General features: G+C 52.9%; 2 protein-coding genes across 7 annotated transcripts; both read left to right on the top strand.

Annotated features, from left to right (window-relative positions):
• Window positions 1-2,076: 2,076 nt before the first annotated feature.
• ZNF444 (zinc finger protein 444) lies at window positions 2,077-9,218 on the top strand. 6 transcript variants are annotated; one of them, XM_060176281.1, is made up of 5 exons: window positions 2,077-2,219; window positions 6,174-6,230; window positions 6,759-7,120; window positions 7,209-7,293; window positions 8,203-9,218. In XM_060176281.1, exons 1-5 carry the CDS (start codon window positions 2,081-2,083, stop codon window positions 8,787-8,789), a joined length of 1,230 nt encoding a protein of 409 aa, XP_060032264.1. In that variant the 5' UTR covers window positions 2,077-2,080; the 3' UTR covers window positions 8,790-9,218. The 6 variants fall into 6 exon arrangements, with proteins under 6 accessions (XP_060032264.1, XP_060032271.1, XP_060032280.1 ...); XM_060176297.1 differs by lacking the exon at window positions 2,077-2,219 and adding an exon at window positions 2,227-2,316; XM_016193036.2 differs by lacking the exon at window positions 2,077-2,219 and adding an exon at window positions 5,930-6,048.
• Window positions 9,219-13,353: 4,135 nt separating this feature from the next.
• LOC132532665 (homeobox protein ESX1-like) lies at window positions 13,354-14,561 on the top strand. The gene has a single exon (XM_060170976.1). The coding sequence runs from the start codon at window positions 13,354-13,356 to the stop codon at window positions 14,431-14,433; it is 1,080 nt and encodes a 359-aa protein (XP_060026959.1). The 3' UTR covers window positions 14,434-14,561.
• Window positions 14,562-17,806: the final 3,245 nt, after the last annotated feature.

The following is a 17,806-nucleotide window of genomic DNA, read 5'->3' as shown; positions in this document are numbered from 1 at the left end:
TCCTCACTTCCTGACACTGGGGAGTGGTAAGGAGAAGCAAGCTTCCTTGCTTGTGGGCAGGAAAGTTGAGAAATTCTCTTCTGCCCACTTTGGGATGGGGAAGCCTTTTAAAACATCCAAGCTGGAGATGGGGTGGGAGCAGGAGCAAGCTCTGCCGGTCAAGCTGAGCCTCACCATGCGTGGGGCCTGAAGCCTATGATGGCCCCAGGCGAAGATCCACAGGTGGCAGGATGGGCCTGTACTGTCTATCCTGTCTCTAAAAAATCAAGGGTGGGGCCAGGTGGTGGCGTAGCTGGTTAAGCGCACATGTTACAGTGTGTAAAGACCCAGGTTCAAGCCCCTGCTTCCCACTTGCAAGGGAAAGCTTCACAAGTGGCAAAGCAGGGCTGCAGGTGTCTCTCTCCTCCTCTATCTCCCTCTCCCTTCTCAATATCTCTCTGTCTCTATCTAATAATAAGTAAAATTTTTAAAAAATTAAAAATCAAGGGTGAAGGATGGGGGTAGGAAGTGTAAAGATTATACAGAGAGACTCTCATGCCTGAAGCTCCAACGTCCCAGGTTCAATCCCCATCAACATCATAAGCTAGAGCAAAACAGTGCTCTGGTAAAATAAAATAAAATAAATAAAATAAAATAAAATAAGACAAATAGTAATATGACAATAAATAGTGGGTGAAGAAATGATGAAATATCTTCTGTTCCATCTTGTATGGGAGTTGAAGGAACCAAGTTAAGTGAAATATGTCAGAAGGAGAAGGGTGGGTGCTAAGCTTTCTCACACACAGGTGAAACTTACGAAAGAGAGTGCTGGGGAGACAGCATCATGGTGTTGCAAACAGACTGTCCTGCCTGAAGCTCCGAGGTCCCCAGCACCACCATCAGCCAGAGCTGAGCAGGGCTCTGGCCTGCCTCTCTGTCTAATGGTATTCCTCCTTCTGTCTCTCATCTGTATCTAAAAAAGGAGAGACAGACAGACAGAGAGAGAGAGAGGAGAGAGAAAGGCAAATGGGATCAGTTGGGGTCATGCAGGCACCAAACCCCAGAATTTAGGGTTAGGGAGATAGCATAACGGCAATGTAAAAAGATTTTCACTCCTGAAGCAGCAAAGGTTCCAGGTTCAAGCCCCAGCACTGCCATCAGCCAGAGCTGATGAAACCGTAATTAGCTGTGCTCCACACAGTGGATCCAAGGATCCTGAGCGGGAAGTGGGTTTGGGACCCAGTGAGCTGCGGAGGGGACAGGTGACAGCGGGTGGAGGGTGTGGAGTGCTGACACTTGTCGTGGGGAGACAAGGAACTCTGTGCCTGTCAATATAGCATATTTCCCCCAATAATGACCTAATTTTAAGTGAATGAGAACACCTGGTAGGGTGCCCGCAGCACCATCAGCAAGGATCCAGGGCTCACCTACAGGGGGAAGCTTCATGAGCAGGCGCAGCAGGTCTGCAGGTGTCTTGTCTCTGTTTATCTCTCCTCTCAATGTCTCTCTGTCTCTCGATCTCCCCTCCCCTCTCAATGTCTCTGTCTATCTCCCCTCCTCCTCAATGTCTCTGTGTCCCCTCCCCTCTCATTGTCTCTCTGTCTCGGGGAAAGCTGAGTCCAGGGGTCTCAGGCGGCTCTCTCGCCCCCAGCAGGAGGGGAAACTGAGGCCAGAGGCTGCGGGCAGCATCCTCCCTCATCTCAGCCAGGGAAGATGAAACACATCCCCGGAAGGGAAACTGAGGCTAGAACCATGGGGCTCATGGGAGTCGGAGGCGCCGAGGCTCGCAGGGCCGGACCCACGGCCCTGAGCTCTGCAAGGAAGCGCAGTTCCCCGGGATCCCCCGGGTCACCCTACCCACCCGACCAGCAGCCGGGCCTCTCCTATTCTGTTCCCAGCCTACACTGGTGTCCATGACAACGGCGCCTCACTGCCTTCCGCACGACTGCGCATGTCCACGCGCGCCCCTGGGAAGGGCACTTCTGCCTTTTGGGAAATGTAGTTTTTGTCTGGCCCGCCAATAGCTGTGGGCGTCTGCCGCGCGGCTTTCTGGGAAATGTAGTTCCATTCGGGCTTTGGAGCGGGGCGACCCGTGCGCAGGATGGACGTCGAGGCTGGGGGTGTGGCGACGCGGGGTCGGGACGCGGCGCACAGCCTGCTGGGCCTGGAGGCCCGCTGCGCTCTATGCGCGTGCGCGTGCGCGTGCGCGAGCTCGAGGGGCCGGGGCGCGCCGGGGCGAGGTGATGAGCCAGGACGTGGGGGGAGGGGACGGGGGCGGGGACGTGGGGGAGGGGCGGGATCTCTCGGGGCCGGGGCGCGCGACCCGCGACTGAGAAGGTTTGCAGGGTGGGGAGGGGAGTTTCGCTCCTGCCTGGAGGGGGTGCTCCCAGGTGTGGATGAGGTGCTTTCCGATGTGGACAGGACCTCCCAGCGTGGTGGGGGAGCTCCCGGTCTAGAGGGGATGCTCCTGGTGCGGAGGGAATGCTCCCGGTCTGGAGGGGGTGCTCCCAGCGTAGAGGGGGTGCTCCCGGTGCGGAGGGGGTGCTCCTGGTGCGGAGGGGGTGCTCCCAGCGTGGAGGGGATGTTCCCAGAGTGGAGGAGTTGCTCCCAGCGTGGGGGGGGGGTGCTTCTGGTGCGGAGGGGGTGCTCCTGGCGTGGAGGGGGTGCTCCCAGCGTGGAGGGGGTGCTCCCGGCGTGGAGGGGGTGCTCCCAGCGTGGAGGGGGTGCTCCCGGCGTGGAGGGGGTGCTCCCAGCGTGGAGGGGGTGCTCCCAGTGTGGAGGGGGTGCTTCTGGTGCGGAGGGGATGTTCCCGGCGTGGAGGGCGTGCTCCCAGCATGGAGGGGGTGCTCCCAGCATGGAGGGGGTGCTCCCACTGTGGAGGGGGTGCTTCTGGTGCGGAGGGGATGTTCCCGGCGTGGAGGGCGTGCTCCCAGCATGGAGGGGGTGCTCCCAGCATGGAGGGGGTGCTCCCACCGTGGAGGGGGTGCTTCTGGTGCGGAGGGGATGTTCCCGGCGTGGAGGGCGTGCTCCCAGCATGGAGGGGGTGCTTCTGGTGCGGAGGGGATGTTCCCGGCGTGGAGGGCGTGCTCCCAGCATGGGGGGGGTGCTCCCAGCGTGGAGGGGGTGCTTCTGGTACAGAAGGGGTGCTCCTGGCGTTAAGGGGGAGCTCCCGGTGTGGAGGGAGTGCTTCTGGTGCAGAGGGGGTGCTCCAGGCATGGAGGGGGAGCTCCTGGTACAGAGGGAATGCTCCAGGTGTGGAGGGAGTGCTCCCGGCGTGGAGGGGGTGCTCCCGGAATGAAGGGGATGCTCCAGGCGTGGAGGGGGTGCTCCCGGTGGGGGGGGGCTTCTAGTTGGAGGGGGTGCTCCCGGTGTGGAAGTGGTGCTCCCAACTTGGAGGGGGTGCTTCCGGAATGAAGGGATGCTCCAGGTGTGGAGAGGGTGCTCCAGACTTGGAGGGGGGCTCCTGGCCTACAGGTATGTGTGGGGTCAGGGGGTGTTCTGGACCTGGAGAGTACCCAGGGGTTCTGAGGCTAGAGGAGGCACTGGTGGTTGGTTCCTCCTCCCAGTGCTTCTTGGATAAAAGTTGTCCCTGCAGGTTCTTGTTGGAGGGAGGATGAGACCTTTTAACCCCTCGCCCCAGTGCCTCCAGCCTCCCTCCCTTATTTCTCAGTTTAACTCCTGTCCCCCAGCACCCTATGAAGGAGGATGGTTTGGATGAATAGACTGAGGGCCCTGGGGGCTGCACCCAGCCCTGTTGTTTATGGTGGTTCTCCTTCTTCTTGTCCTCCTCTTCCTCCTCCTCCTCCTCCTCCTCTTCCTCCTCCTCTTCTTCCTCTTCCTCCTCCTCCTCTTCCTCCTCCTCCTCTTCTTCTTTGTCCCCTTCCCCTTCTTCTTCTTCTTCTTCTTCTTCTTCTTCTCCTTCTCCTTCTCCTTCTTCTTTTTTTTTTCCTGTAACAGGTACTACTGAGGTCCTGGGGCAGTATGAATTGGTGGTGATTTTATGATTTATCTGTTATGGAACTGGGGAGACAGCATAGTAAACATCTTTCAAGCCTGTGGCTCTGAAGCCTCAGGTTCAATCCCCAGCACTACCATCAGCCAGAGCTGAGCAGAACTCTGGTTCAAAAAAACAGGAACTACAAAGCAGTTCTCATGCCTGAGGCTCCAAACTCTAAGATTCAGTCTCCTGCACTACCATAAGCCAGAGATAAACTGTTTTAATCAAATCTGTTATGAGAGAGCAGAGCACTGCTGAATTCTGGGATGAGGTGAGGCCTGTGACATGCAAGCTTCCAGGCCCTCAGTGGGAGTAGCTCACCTACTGTCCCCCCAGAAAGTGGGACCATTTGGGGCTGGGGAGATAGCATAATGGACTTTCATGCCTGATGCTCTAAAGCCCCAGGTTCAGTCCCCAAAACCACTATAACCCAGAGCTGAGCAGTGCTCTGCTTGTATCTCTCTGTATCTTTCTCTCATTAAAATAAATAAATAACTAAAATAAAAAGTGGGACCATTTGTAAGACTTCTCCCAACTTTACAGTCAGGAAGTGGGCGTCAGTGTGAAAAGCCCCAGCCCACTGTCTAAGGACAAGCAGCTGAGGCCACAGACTGGGCTTTGCTCCCCCTGCTTGAGTAAATATTTGTCCAGTGGCCTGATGGCTATCAACCAGAAACAATTTTCCCTCCCAGGGACCTGTGACCATCTCTGTCACTGTCCAGGAGAGGTAAAGGGTTTCTGATAACAAGTCTGTTATCACATGGGACTATAGTCATGTGACCTTGGGCCCCACATGTGGAGCCTGGGACCCCAGAGATGACAGGCAGTCCGGGTGGGGCTTCTACCCCTGTCAGTAGGCCTGGGTTCAGGGTGGAGAAAGCAGCCGAGAGAAGGCCAGCCACATGTCACAGGCTGCACAGCAGTGGCCAAGCTGAGTACCTCACTCCTACCCCTTAGCCCCACAGCCCCAGTGGGCAAAAGTCCAGACTGTAGTGACTTTGAGCTGGGCTTGCGGGACAGTGATCATTGATGCTGGTGTGTGAGGGTGGGACCTCACTCCTACCCCTTAGCCCCACAGCCCCAGTGGGCAGAAGTCCAGACTAGTGACTGAGCTGAGCTTGTCGGACAGTGATCATTGATGCTGCTGGTGTGTGAGGGTGGGCTTTGGGGTTTCCAGGCAGCAGGCTGGGCTGTGTTGGTGGTTCCTGTCTAAAGTCTTATGTGGGGAGACCTCATAGACCCTGGAAACATCACATAGTGAGAGAGAGTGGGGCCTGGGGAGATAGCATAATGGCTATGCAAAAGACTCATGCCTAAGACTCTGACATCTTGGGTTCTGTCCCCAGCACCACCATCAACCAGAGCTGAACAGTACTCTTGTAAAAAAGACCAGGAGGTAGCTCAGCTGGTTTAGTGCACATGTTACAAGGACCTGAGTTCAAGCCCCTGGTCCCCACCTGCAGGGGAAAGCTTTGTGAGTGGTGAAGCAGGGCTGCAGGTGTCTCTGTCTCTTTCCCTCCCCATCTCCCCCTGCCCTCTCCATTTCTCTATCTCTATCCATGTAAAAATGTATAAATAAAATTGAAAAACAAGAGAGAGGAGAGACACCACCACACTGCTCCACTGTTTGTAAAGCTTCCCTTGTGCGTGATGCTCCCACGTGGAGCTCGATCTTAAGTCCTTATACACAGTGACGTGTGTGCCTTATGGGGGAGAGCTCCTGGCCCCTTATCTATATGTTAGAGACAGACAGACACACGGAGAGAACCAGAGTGTTTTTCTGGCATGTTGAGTGCCAGGGATTGAATTTGGGGCTTCCTGCTTGCAAGTCCAGTGTTGTACCTGCTGTGCCAGCTGCCAGGCCACTGCTGGGTTTACTTGAAAGGGGTGGGCGTATTCTCTGTGCAGGATGGCCTAAGCAGAGCAGGGTGCTTACCTACCCCCCCGCCATAACACAAGGTCTGCAGACACTTGGAGGTGTCTCACGGGAGTGGTGTATCCCCAGCTAGGACCCTCTGCTCCAGACCCATGTGCCCTCATGGATAAAGCCACTGCTGCACTTGCAGAAAGGGGTGGGGAGGGGGCAGTGGAGAAAAGAGCTTCCATTGGGGGCTGGTGGTCATTCCACAGAGGAAGAGGGATGGTGGGGGGGCTGCTGGCGGGCGTTCAGACGGCATCCTTGTCTCTCTCCCCTCAGGCAGCGTGGAGACGGAGACAAGGTGCTGGGCTGCGCTAGTTGGTGGGCCCATTCCTGGTGAGCACTCCTGCCTGTCCTCCAAGGCCACCCCAACCCCTGGCCCTGCTGACCCTTGCCCAGTATGTGGAGGTGTCAGTGTGGGAATCTAGGGGGCACACACTTATCCAGGAAAGATTGGGGTGATCTGTGGGCTCGTTCCTGAAGCTTCTGGAAGGTCTGGGAGCCATGGGGCAGAGCAGGGAGCTGCCGGGCTCATGGAGCTGGGGGAAACTGAGGCCCACTCTGTCCCCAGGGAGGGCCAGCCTGCATGTCAGCCCTAGGAGTGGCTGGCCTTTTGTCCAGCATGGCTGCTGGGCTGGGCAGTGCCCAACATGTGCCCTGAGGAGTCTTCCTCATCTACAGGGACACTGATACACCAGGAGGGTCTGGCTGGGGAGGGGTCACAGAGGGGAGGGTGGCCCTTTGACCACACCTTCCGGGGACTGGGCAGTGCCTCACACACCCTAAGGGAGCCCCTCCAGTTAGTCCCGTGGGGGAGATTGAAACACTGCATCACCCTCACTCGGGGCCCTGCCTCCCCCACAGGCACTGCCCAGCCCATGGAAGGCCCGTCGCCCACGCCGCAGGCGCCTCCGCCGCAGGTGCCCCCGCCGCCCCCGGCCGCCGTGAAGCAGGAGGCTCGGGCGGGCCTGACACCTGACTCGCCATGGCACCGCTTCCGCCACTTCCACCTGGGTGATGCGCCGGGGCCCCGGGAGGCGCTGGGGCTGCTGCGGACGCTGTGCCGGGCCTGGCTGCGCCCCGAGGTGCGCTCCAAGGAGCAGATGCTGGAGCTGCTGGTGCTGGAGCAGTTCCTGAGCGCATTGCCCGCAGACGTGCAGGCCTGGGTGTGCAGCCGCCGGCCTCAGAGCGGCGAGGACGCGGTGGCACTGCTGGAGGAGCTGTGGGTGAGCACGGCGCCCTGGGGTGCGGGGTGGGGGGCGAGGGGCGGGGGGCCCAGCTCAGGGGTCGGTGCCCATGTGCCTTACGTTGCAGGGACCGGCGATGAAGGCGCCTAGGGAGGCTACCGAGGGCTCAGGGGTCTCTGTGGAAAAGGAAGATGTGGGAGTGATGCCCCTCGGTGAGCTGTTGGCCCTAGCCTACCCCTGCCTTGCCCCCCAGACCAGCCCCATTTCACTCATCCATCCCACCCTCTGCCTGTCGTCTGTCCAATTGTCCACTGACCCTAATACCCATCTGTTCATTCCTACTTCCCTTTCATCCGCCCATCCATTTACCTTTCTCTCCATCCATCCACCAACCCACTTGCCTACCCATGTCTCCCTTCCTTCTTTCCGTCCATACACCCAGCCACCTGTCCATTCCTCCTTTGCACCCATCCATTCGTCCATCCGTCTATGCATCCACCTACCCACCCAACTGTCTACCTCTCCTTCCTATCCACCCATTCACCTACCTAGACACCCACCCACCCAGCCAGTCTTTCCTTCCTTCCATCTACTCATCTGTCCACCCCTCCCTTACATCCATCCACTCACTCGTTTACCCATCTGTCCATCCATCCATCACTCTTCCATCTGTCCATCCCTCCCTTACGAACATCCATTTGTCTTTCTGTCTCTCCATCCACCTACCCACCCACCTGTCCACCTCTCCTTTCCATCCACCACTCACTTATATCTCAGCCCACCCATCGACCTATCTACCCAGCCCTTCCTTCCTTCCTTCCTTCTACTCATTTGCTTATCCACCTGTCCATCATCCCTCCCTCCCTCCCTTACATACATATACTCATTCATTTACCCATCTGTCCATCCATCCATCCACACTTGCGTCTGTCCATCTCTCCCTTACATCCATTCATTCATCCATTTCCACCTTCCCACCTGACCACCTCTCCATTCCACTCACCCCCCTATTCATCTGTTCATCTGACCCCCACCATTTGCGGGGTGCTCCACTCACTGCCATGCCAAGTGAAGACCCTGCCCCTGGTCCTCTGGCCGCTGACCCCTCGCTCTGCCTGCAGGAGACGCGGCCCCTGGGGCCGAGACTGCGGAGACAGGGGACGCTCAGGCCACGCGCCCCTACAAGCAGGAGCCGGACAGCCCCGCGCTGGTCCCGCCGGCACCCGACCTGCCCGCGCTGCCCGCCTTCCTGGGGACCCCGGGCGCCCCCACCACGTCCTGCCCGGAGTGCGGCAAGACGGCGCTGAAGCCGGCGCACCTTCTGCGCCACCGGCAGAGCCACTCGGCCGAGAAGCCGCACGCCTGCCCTGAGTGCGGCAAGGCCTTCCGGCGCAAGGAGCACCTGCGGCGCCACCGTGGCACGCACCCGGGGTCGGGGCCGGGGCCGGGGCCCGCGCTGCGCCCGCTGGCCACCCGTGAGAAGCCGCACGCCTGCTGCGAGTGCGGCAAGACCTTCTACTGGCGCGAGCACCTGGTGCGCCACCGCAAGACGCACTCGGGCGCGCGGCCCTTCGCCTGCTGCCAGTGCGGCAAGGGCTTCGGCCGCCGCGAGCACGTGCTGCGCCACCAGCGCATCCACGGCCGGGCCGGGGCGGCGGGTGCGCAGGGCCCCGACGCGGGCCCCTTCCCGGGCTGGCCGCTGGGCTAGCCGCCCCCGCCCCCCACCCCCGTGCGAGCACACACCTCCTCATCCCTGCCCTCAACTCTGCCCCCGCTCCCAGCCCCATCCCTGCCTGGCTTCTGCTCCAGCCTGTTGACATCCTGTCTTCGTGGCCCACCCCTCCCAGACCCTGCCCCGCGGGGGGGAAGGGTGCTCAGGGGAGGGGGCAGAGGCAGTAGGCAGACACCCACCCCCATGCACAGGAGGATGGATGGTGTCCCTGAAAGCCCCCTCTCTCCGGGCACCCGGGGGCAGTGGGGAACAGGGAGGTGGGGTGATCCCCACTAAAGAGGATGGGTGTCCCTGGTCTCCGGGCACCCAGGAAGGCCACAGCGGGACAGAGAGGCCTGGGGGCGGGGGGTGCAGGAGACTCCACTCATGGGCACCAGGACAGGAATAAAGTCGTTGTTAACTGCAGACCGAGTCCGGTTCTGTCCTGGGGAGTTGGTCCCTGGGTAGGGAGGGGGTGGATGGGCGAGGAGGGGTCCCCCCACGGCCATCTCACAGGCAGGAATTATATCGAGGGGGACTCAGGATCACACAAACACATACACCCTTTCCTGGCTGTGTGGTCTGGGGCACACCCCCTGGACCTCAGTTTCCACATCCATGATGAGGATGGGGCCCGCTCCCTTCCCTCATGCTGTCAGGGTCTCTCAGCGTAGGGAGTGGTGGTAGTGGTGTGCTGACTCCTGACTGCTGAGTGCAAGTATGGGGGCCCCTTAGTGCAGGAGCCTGGACACTACTCCTTGCCAGGGTGGGGGCCCAAGCAGTGGTGCATCTGGTTAAGCACACACATGGTGCACAAGGACTCAGGTTCAAGCTCCTGGTCCCCACCTGCAGGGGGAAAGCTGCAGGAGTGGTGAAGCAGGGCTGCAGGTGTCTCTCTGTCCCTTTCCCTCTCAATTTATCTCTGTATCCAATAATAAATAAAGTATTCTTCAATAAAAGGAGTTGGGATGCAGCCTGAGCCAGTGCCCCACAGGGGTGGAAGTCTCTTCTGAGACCCCCACCCCCAACCCCACCCCAGTATGGAAGCCCATCCACAAAGAAGTGCCTTTGGTACAGGAGTTGGACAGCCTACACTGCTTCACCACCCCTTTCTGTCACAGTGTGAGCTCCCCCCGAAAGTCTTTGCCTCATTACAGCCACTGCCTTCAGCTCCCAACACCCCCTAGGCTTCCTGTGAACCACGGATCAGGGGTGAAAGCAGGAAACTGCACTGAGGGCATCAGTTCAGGGGGAGTTGAATGGGAAGGGGACCAGGGCATCGTTCATGACCTACTACACACACATGCCATCCCTCTAACCATGCAGTTAAGGGGTTGGCAGTCACCATCGTGGAAGCTTGGGTCCACCTCTGCTGGTTCTGTAACACAATCTAAGGCTGACTGGTGCTGTATTGTGGGAGGGGGTGGTGTTTGTTTGTTTGTTTGTTTTCTCTCTGTCTGAAAAAGAAGAATGAATGCCCAGAGGAGTGAAGTCCCAGAGTAGTCCTGGAAGTAGTACAGTGGGTAAAACTCTGTACTCTCAAGCATGAGTTCCTAAGTTCAATCCCTGGCAGCACATGTATCAGCATATGTGTTTTTTTTTCTCACTCCTGTTTTTCTCATAAATACAATCTTAAAAAAAAAAACTCTAGGGCTGGGGAGACAGCACAATGGTTGTGAATATGACTTTCATGCATGAGCGTCTGAAGTCTCAGGTTTAATCCCCAGCACCACCATCAGCCAGAGCTCGGCAGGGCTCTAGTCAAATACACACTCTGAGATTCAGCTAGAGAGGTAGCACAGTGGCTATAGTGCTAGACTTGGAAGCATTAGGTCCTAGGTTCAAATGCCAGCCACTTTAACAGTGAGAGTGATGCTCTGGTTCTCTTTCCTCTCTCATAAATAAATCTTAAAAAAAAAAAAAAAAAAAAAAAACTAAGGTAGGGCCAGGTGGTGGTACAACTGGTTAATTGCTCACATTTCAGTGCACCTGGTTTCAAGCCTCTGGTCCCACCTGGAGGGAGAAAGCTTTGCAAGTAGTGAAGCAGTGTTGCAAGTGTCTCTGTCTCTCCTTATACTCCTCTCTCTATTTCTGTCTCTACCCAATAAATAAAGATAGTAAAAACATTTTTAAAGTCCTATATTATTACTTAGCTAAATGGCCTTCAGTTCTCTTTCATTTACATTGGCCCATTATAATCTGTATGACCTAAATGTTACCAATCACCATCTGTATTATCAGTTACCTGTCACATGTTGCTACCATCTTTCAAATGTACCCACCTAGCCTTCCACCCTTCTATTACCCCACACAACTCTCAGAATTTGAATAGCAGCAGGACACAGAGAGAAAGCAGATGCTCCCTCCTCTCCCTCTCTCCTTCCTGCTTTCCCTTCTATCTCTCCTCCTCTTCTGGGCCTGTTATGAGCTGCAGATGGGCTAAGTCTTCCCAGGCCATTTCTTCAAGTACTTGATGGAAAGTAAGTGATAATTGCCCCCACACCTATGGACACATAGTCTTTGACAAAGGTGCCCAGACTATTAAATGGGGGAAAGGAGAGTCTATTCAACAAATAGTGTTAGAAAAATTGGGTTGAAACATGCAGAAGAGAAACTGAACCACTATATTTCACCAAACACAAAAATAAATTCCAAGTGGATCAAGGACTAGGATGTTAGACCAGAAACTATCAAATACATAGAGGAAAATAATGGCAGAGCAAAGAAGACTAAATCAAAAATAAACTAATGGGACTACATCAAATAAAAAGCTTCACAGAAAAAGAAACCACCACCCAAACAAAGAGACCTCCCACAGAGTGGGAGAAGATCTTTGGATGCCATACATCAGACAAGAGTTAAATAACCAAAATATATAAAGAGCTCACCAAACTCAGCAACAAGAAAACAAAATAACAAAAATTAATAATAATAAAAAGGGGCCGGGTGGTGGAGCACCTGGTTGAGGACACATGTTACAATGCACAAGAACCAGGGTTCGAGCCCCCAGTCCCCACCTGCAGGGGAAAGCTTTGCAAGTGGTGAAGCAGAGCTGCAGGTGTCTCTCTGTCTCTCTCCCTCTCTATCACTCGCTCTCTCGATTTCTGGCTGTCTCTATCCAATAAATAAAGCTAATGAAAAAAAAAAAAACTTTGTGAGAGGAAGTGCAGACTATCTTGGCAGAAAACAGCTGTGGCAAGAAGTACCAAGCATCATGGCAGAAATACTGAGCAATGCTGGGTTACCTTTTGTCCTAGATGAACTTCCCTATTCCTGACATTAGCCTGCCTCCAAACAGAGCCTGAGAGACACTTCCTTCCTTCCTTTCTTCCTTCGTTCCTTTCTTTTTTACAAAGCTGGACATACAGGAGCTGCCCCTCCCTTTTTAAAAGATTTTATTTCTTTATTTGTTAATGAGAAAGGTAGGAGAGAGAGGAAGAACCAGACATGACTGCTGCCGGGGATTGAACTCTGGACCTCATGCTTGAAGTCCAGTGCTTTATCCAGATTCAAAGGAGGTCTCGAAACTTTACATCAGGCTCAACCTGATGCTGTTGACTGGCTACGGAAGAAGGGCAAACGCTAGAAGAAGAAGATCCACTGTGCCACCTCCTGGACCATGAGACACTTCAAACCAGCACTTGGAAATAAAGGCAGAGCCCTAGGCAGAGAGAAAGCAGGAGAGGCAAGGGGGATAGCATCATGGTTCTGCAAAACACTCTACTGCCTGAGACTCTGAGGTTCCAGGTTCAGTCACAGCACCACCATCAGCCAGAGCTGAGCAGGGCTCTGGTAGCACTCTGTGTGTAGCTTTCTCTCTGTTGTTAAAAGTAAACAAATTAAAAAAAAACATAAATAAATTTTATATTTATTTTAATTTAGTTTAAATTTATTTACCAGAGCCCTGCTCAGCTCTGGCTGATGGTGGTGCTGGGGATTAAACCTGGGACCTCAGAGCCTTAGGCCAGAGAATATTTTGAGAAATTATGCCGCTGTCTTTCCAAACATATTTATTTATTTTTATTTATTTATTTGATAGAGACAGAAATTAAGAGAGGTAGTCCAGGAGGTGGCACAGTGGATAAAGTGCTTGACTCTCCACTCACAAACCTTTCCCCTGCAGGTGGGGGCCAGGGCCTTGAACCCGGGTCCTTGTGCACTGTACCGTGTGTGCTCAGCCAGGTGTGCCACCACCTGGGCCCTTTAAATTTTCTTGATGAGCATAAGATAGAGATAGGGAGGGAGACACAGAAGAAGAGAGAGGGAGAGAGGGGACAGAGCATCACTCTGGCAGATGGGATGCTGGTCATCCTTCTAAGTTCAGCATCCTACTCACTGTGCTACCTTTAGTGTTGCTTCTTGTAATAATCAAAATATATTTATTTATTTATTTTAATTTTTTATTTATTAAAAGGAAACATTGCACTACCCAAACCAAGAGACCCCTCAACCCCTCACAGAATGGGAGAAGATCTTTACATGCCATACATCAGATAAGAGTTTAATAACCAACATATATAAAGAGCTTGCCAGAGTGGAGTTCAGCAGAAGAATGAAGGCCATGTCTGCACAGAGTTCCCCAGTACATCAAAGCACCCTGAGTCAAAGGAGGCGGGAGCGCACTTTCTTCACGGATAAGCAGCTGCAGGAACTTCAGAGGTATTTTAAGAAAAACTTGTACCCAAGTGCCTGGGAGCAGGAAGTCCTGGCCCAGCAAATGAACCTCAAGAAGGACATCGTGAGGGTTTGGTTTAAGAATCAGCGGGCCAAACTCTCTAGATTAAAGAGCAAACCCTCAAGAATACCTCAGAAGACGGAGGTATTCCAGCCTATCAAGACAGTCTTGGCCTCTCCACATGGGGTCCACCAGTTACCAGTTGTTCCTGCACCCTACAAACCCAACACCAAGTCCTCAGCTCCTGCCCCTTCCCAAAGTGCTCAGAGGGCCACCATGGCTGCCCCAGCCCCCACCTACACTTGTCACACCAAGACCCTGAGGAAGCGCACGGTCTTCACAGAGGGGCAGCTACAAGAACTCAAGAGGTACTTTGAGCAGAACCAGTATCCAGGTTATGGGGAGCTTGTGGCCTTGGCACAGAGACTGCAACTAGAGGAGGATCGAATCTCTGTGTGGTTCTCCAACCAAAGAGCCCGGACAAAGGATAAGTTCATAAGGGACCCTCAGGGGATCCAGGACCCCTGTTCCATTGCTCCAGCTCTGTCTCCCACCACAGGAGGCGCCAAGTGCCAGGCTGACGCTGAACTCTGTAGCATTGGAATCCAGACTTCTGATGAGCCCAAGGTTTTAATGGACAAAGCTCCTGCCCCCAGTTCTGAAGCTGCAGACCCTGACCCTTCACTCCTGACGCAGCAGGCCCCGCCAGACCAAAGAAGCCCTAGCCACACAGTCCCAGCGCCACAACCCCCGACTCTGCTCCAGGAGGGCCCAAGAACTCAGGAGACCTTGCTGTCCAAGCCCCCGCCTACACAGAAGACCCCTCAGACTTCAGCTTCCCCTGGGAGAGACTACCCCACTTGTAGAACATCACAGGTCTTGAACGTTTTGAAATCAGGGAGTTTTCTCTGTCTAATGTGGGTCACCCCACTAGCTGAAACACCAGAACAAATGCAGACCACCTGACCCCAGATGCCCTCAGTCTCTGCTTCCCTGGAACCCCTGCCCCAGGGGCCCCCAGCCTCCCTCTGCTCAGCCCCACTGGAAGCTTCTCAGCACACGGCCAGACCTGAGGGGACTCTTCTTCGCAGGATGGTTATGGGCACTCCCACTTCTGTCTGCAAAGAGGAGGGCTCCCCAGACCTGCTCTTACCCCCTGACTGCCTGCCCACACTCAATGTGGTCCGACCCTATGGATCTCAGTCTCCTCCATCACTACTGGAATCTTGTTCACCTGGGTCTTGGCTAACGCTGGTTTTCCAATCCTGGAACCCTGACCTTGACCCCTGAAGATTCAAGACCACAGATGAACCTCATGACAAGTTTTGAAACCTCTGGCTCCCAGGACAAATTGATGTTAAAAACCTTGGAGGGAGGACTTGCCCCTCCCCTAAGGACACATTGTCCCAGGACACTTCTGGCAGCAGGGCTCCTGGCCCCAGGTTCACTGCAGGGAAACTAGAAGAACTGACTTACTGTCAGAAACAGATTTTACATTTTGTACCTTTCATGCTGAGAAATTTGAGAGACAAATTAATCTTTTTTTATTATTTTTTTTATTGGGGGATTCATGTTTTAGAGTTTACTCTAAAGGTCCTCTAGGTCCTCTACCATCATGTTCCAGGACCAAGAACACCCCCCCAACCTAGCCCAAAGTCTCTTACTTTTACATCTCCACTAGAAACTCTGCTTAGTGTTTTCTGATTTTTTATTTATCTTCCCTTTTGTTGGCCTTGTTTTTCGTTGTTGTTGCCAGGCTATCCTGAGGGTGTTTCTTCCCAGGCACATGCTCTCAGGCTTGGAAAGAAAACAACGGGAGCCAACCTAGGCTGCTGCTTACTCAGTGACACAGGAGAGGGATCAGGAACTCGTGCCGGGCTAGCATCATGGGAGACACAGGAACACAATGTAATTATTTACTGAACAGAGAAAAATGGCTTTTATATCTTCTGAAGTGGAAGTGGCAAGTGGGAAGAGGAATGGCTAGGAAAGGGGGTGGAGTGCGAAAGCTTCCATAACAGCTGTTGTGAAGGTTCTAACCAGTGGGGATTAAACCAATAGCCTGCAGGCAGGGTGGGTCTCAGGCAAAACAACGATTATGTAAATAGACCACAGCAATGCAATGGACCTGGCAAAATGACCAACAGGTGTTGTGGTTATTGTTATTGATGTTGAGAGAAATCAAGAGAGGAGGGGAAGATATAAAAGAGAGAAAGACAGACACCTGCAGTCTCAGATATCACCATATGCTAGACCAAAGCAGTGAACTGGCTGCCTTTGTCCAAATGTGAATGTAAGAAACAGTGTGAAAATGCACTCTGTCTACACCTTAAAACAAGGACTGATGGAACCTTAGGGTGGGGCCCACTTTCCTGCATGCTTCTCTTAATTCATATCAAAAACCGCAAGGAATGAAGTAAGGATCCCGGTTGGGGCCCCCAGCTCCCCACCTGCAGGGGAGTTGCTTCACAGGTGGTTAAGCAGGTCTGGAGGTGTCTATCTTTCTCTCCCCCTCTCTGTCTTCCCCTACTCTTTCCATTTCTCTCTGTCCTACCCAACAACAAAGACATTAATAACAACAACAATAACTACAACAATAAAACAAGAGCAACAAAAAGGAATAAATTAAAACAAAAAAAAAGAAAAAAAAAAAAGAGCTTGCCAAACTCAACAGGACAACAAATAACCTCATCCAAAAATGGGGGGAGGACATGGACAGAATATTCACCACAGAAGAGATCCAAAAGGCTGAGAAACACATGAAAAAATGCTCCAAGTCTCTGATTGTCAGAGAAATGCAAATAAAGACAACAGTGAGATACCACTTCACTCCTGTGAGAATGTCATAAATCAGAAAAGGTAACAGCAGCAAATGCTGGAGAGGGTGTGGGGTCAAAGGAACCCTCCTACACTGCTGGTGGGAATGTCAATTGGTCCAGCCTCTGTGGAGAACAGTCTGGAGAACTCTCAGAAGGCTAGAAATGGACCTACTCTATGACCCTGCAATTCCTCTCCTGGGGATATATCCTAAGGAACTCAACACATCCACCCAAAAAGATCTGTGTACACATATGCTCTTGGCAGCACAATTTGTAATAGCCAAAACCTGGAAGCAACCCAGGTGTCCAACAACAGATGAGTGGCTGAGCAAGTTGTGGTATAGATACACAATGGAATACTACTCAGCTGTAAAAAATGGTGACTTCACCATTTTCAGCCGATCTTGGATGGACCTTGAAAAAATCATGTTGAGTGAAATAAGTCAGAAACAGAAGGATGAATATGGGATGATCTCACTCTCAGGCAGAAGTTGAAAAACAAGATCAGAAAAGAAAACACAAGTAGAACCTGAAATGGAATTGGCATATTGCCCCCAAGTAAAAGACTCTGGGGTGGGTGGGTGGGGAGAATACAGGTCCATGAAGGACGATAAATGACATAGTGGGGGTTGTATTGTTGAATGGGAAACTGGGGAATGTTATGCATGTACAAACTATTGTATTTACTGTTGAATGTAGAACATTAATTCCCCAATAAAGAAATACATTTAAAAAAAAATGGTGACTTCACCGTTTTCAGCCGATCTTGGATGGACCTTGAAAAAAATCATGTTGAGTGAAATAAGTCAGAAACAGAAGAATGACTATGGGATGATCTCACTCTCAGGCAGAAGTTGAAAAACAAGATCAGAAAAGAAAACACAAGTAGAACCTGAAATGGAACTGGAGTACTGCACCAAAGTAAAAGACTCTGGGGTTAGAGGGTGGGGAGAATACAGGTCCATGAAGGACGACAGAGGACCTGTTGGGGGTTGTATTGTTAAATGGGAATCTGGGGAATGGTATGCATGTACAAACTATTGTATTTACTGTTGAATGTAAAACATTAATTCCCCAATAAAGAAATAAATTAAAAAAAAAAAAGACTCTGGGGTGGGTGGGTGGGGAGAAGACAGGTCCATGAAGGATGATAGATGACATAGTGGGGGTTGTATTTTTAAATGGGATATTGGGGAATGTTATGCATATACAAACTATTGTATTTACTGTTGAATGTAAAACATTAACTCCTTAATAAGGAAATAAATTTTTAAAAATTTAAAAAGAAAAAAAATAAAACTACTATTTTCCTCTTGAAAAAAAAAAAAAGGAAACATTGACTAAACCATAGGATAAGAGGGGTACAACTCCACACAATTTCCACCACCAGAACTCCATATTCCATCCCCTTCCCTGATAGCTTTCCTATTCTTTAACCCTCTGGGAGTATGGACCCAAGGCCATTGTGGGCTGCAGAAGGTGGAAGGTCTGGCTTCTGTAATTGCTTCCCCGCTGAACAT

The sequence above is a fragment of the Erinaceus europaeus genome, chromosome 2 (assembly GCF_950295315.1).
Source record: "Erinaceus europaeus chromosome 2, mEriEur2.1, whole genome shotgun sequence".
Lineage (NCBI taxonomy): Eukaryota > Metazoa > Chordata > Mammalia > Eulipotyphla > Erinaceidae > Erinaceus > Erinaceus europaeus.
Note: the sequence above shows the minus strand (reverse complement) of the source record. Positions and strands in the feature narration are given on the sequence as shown.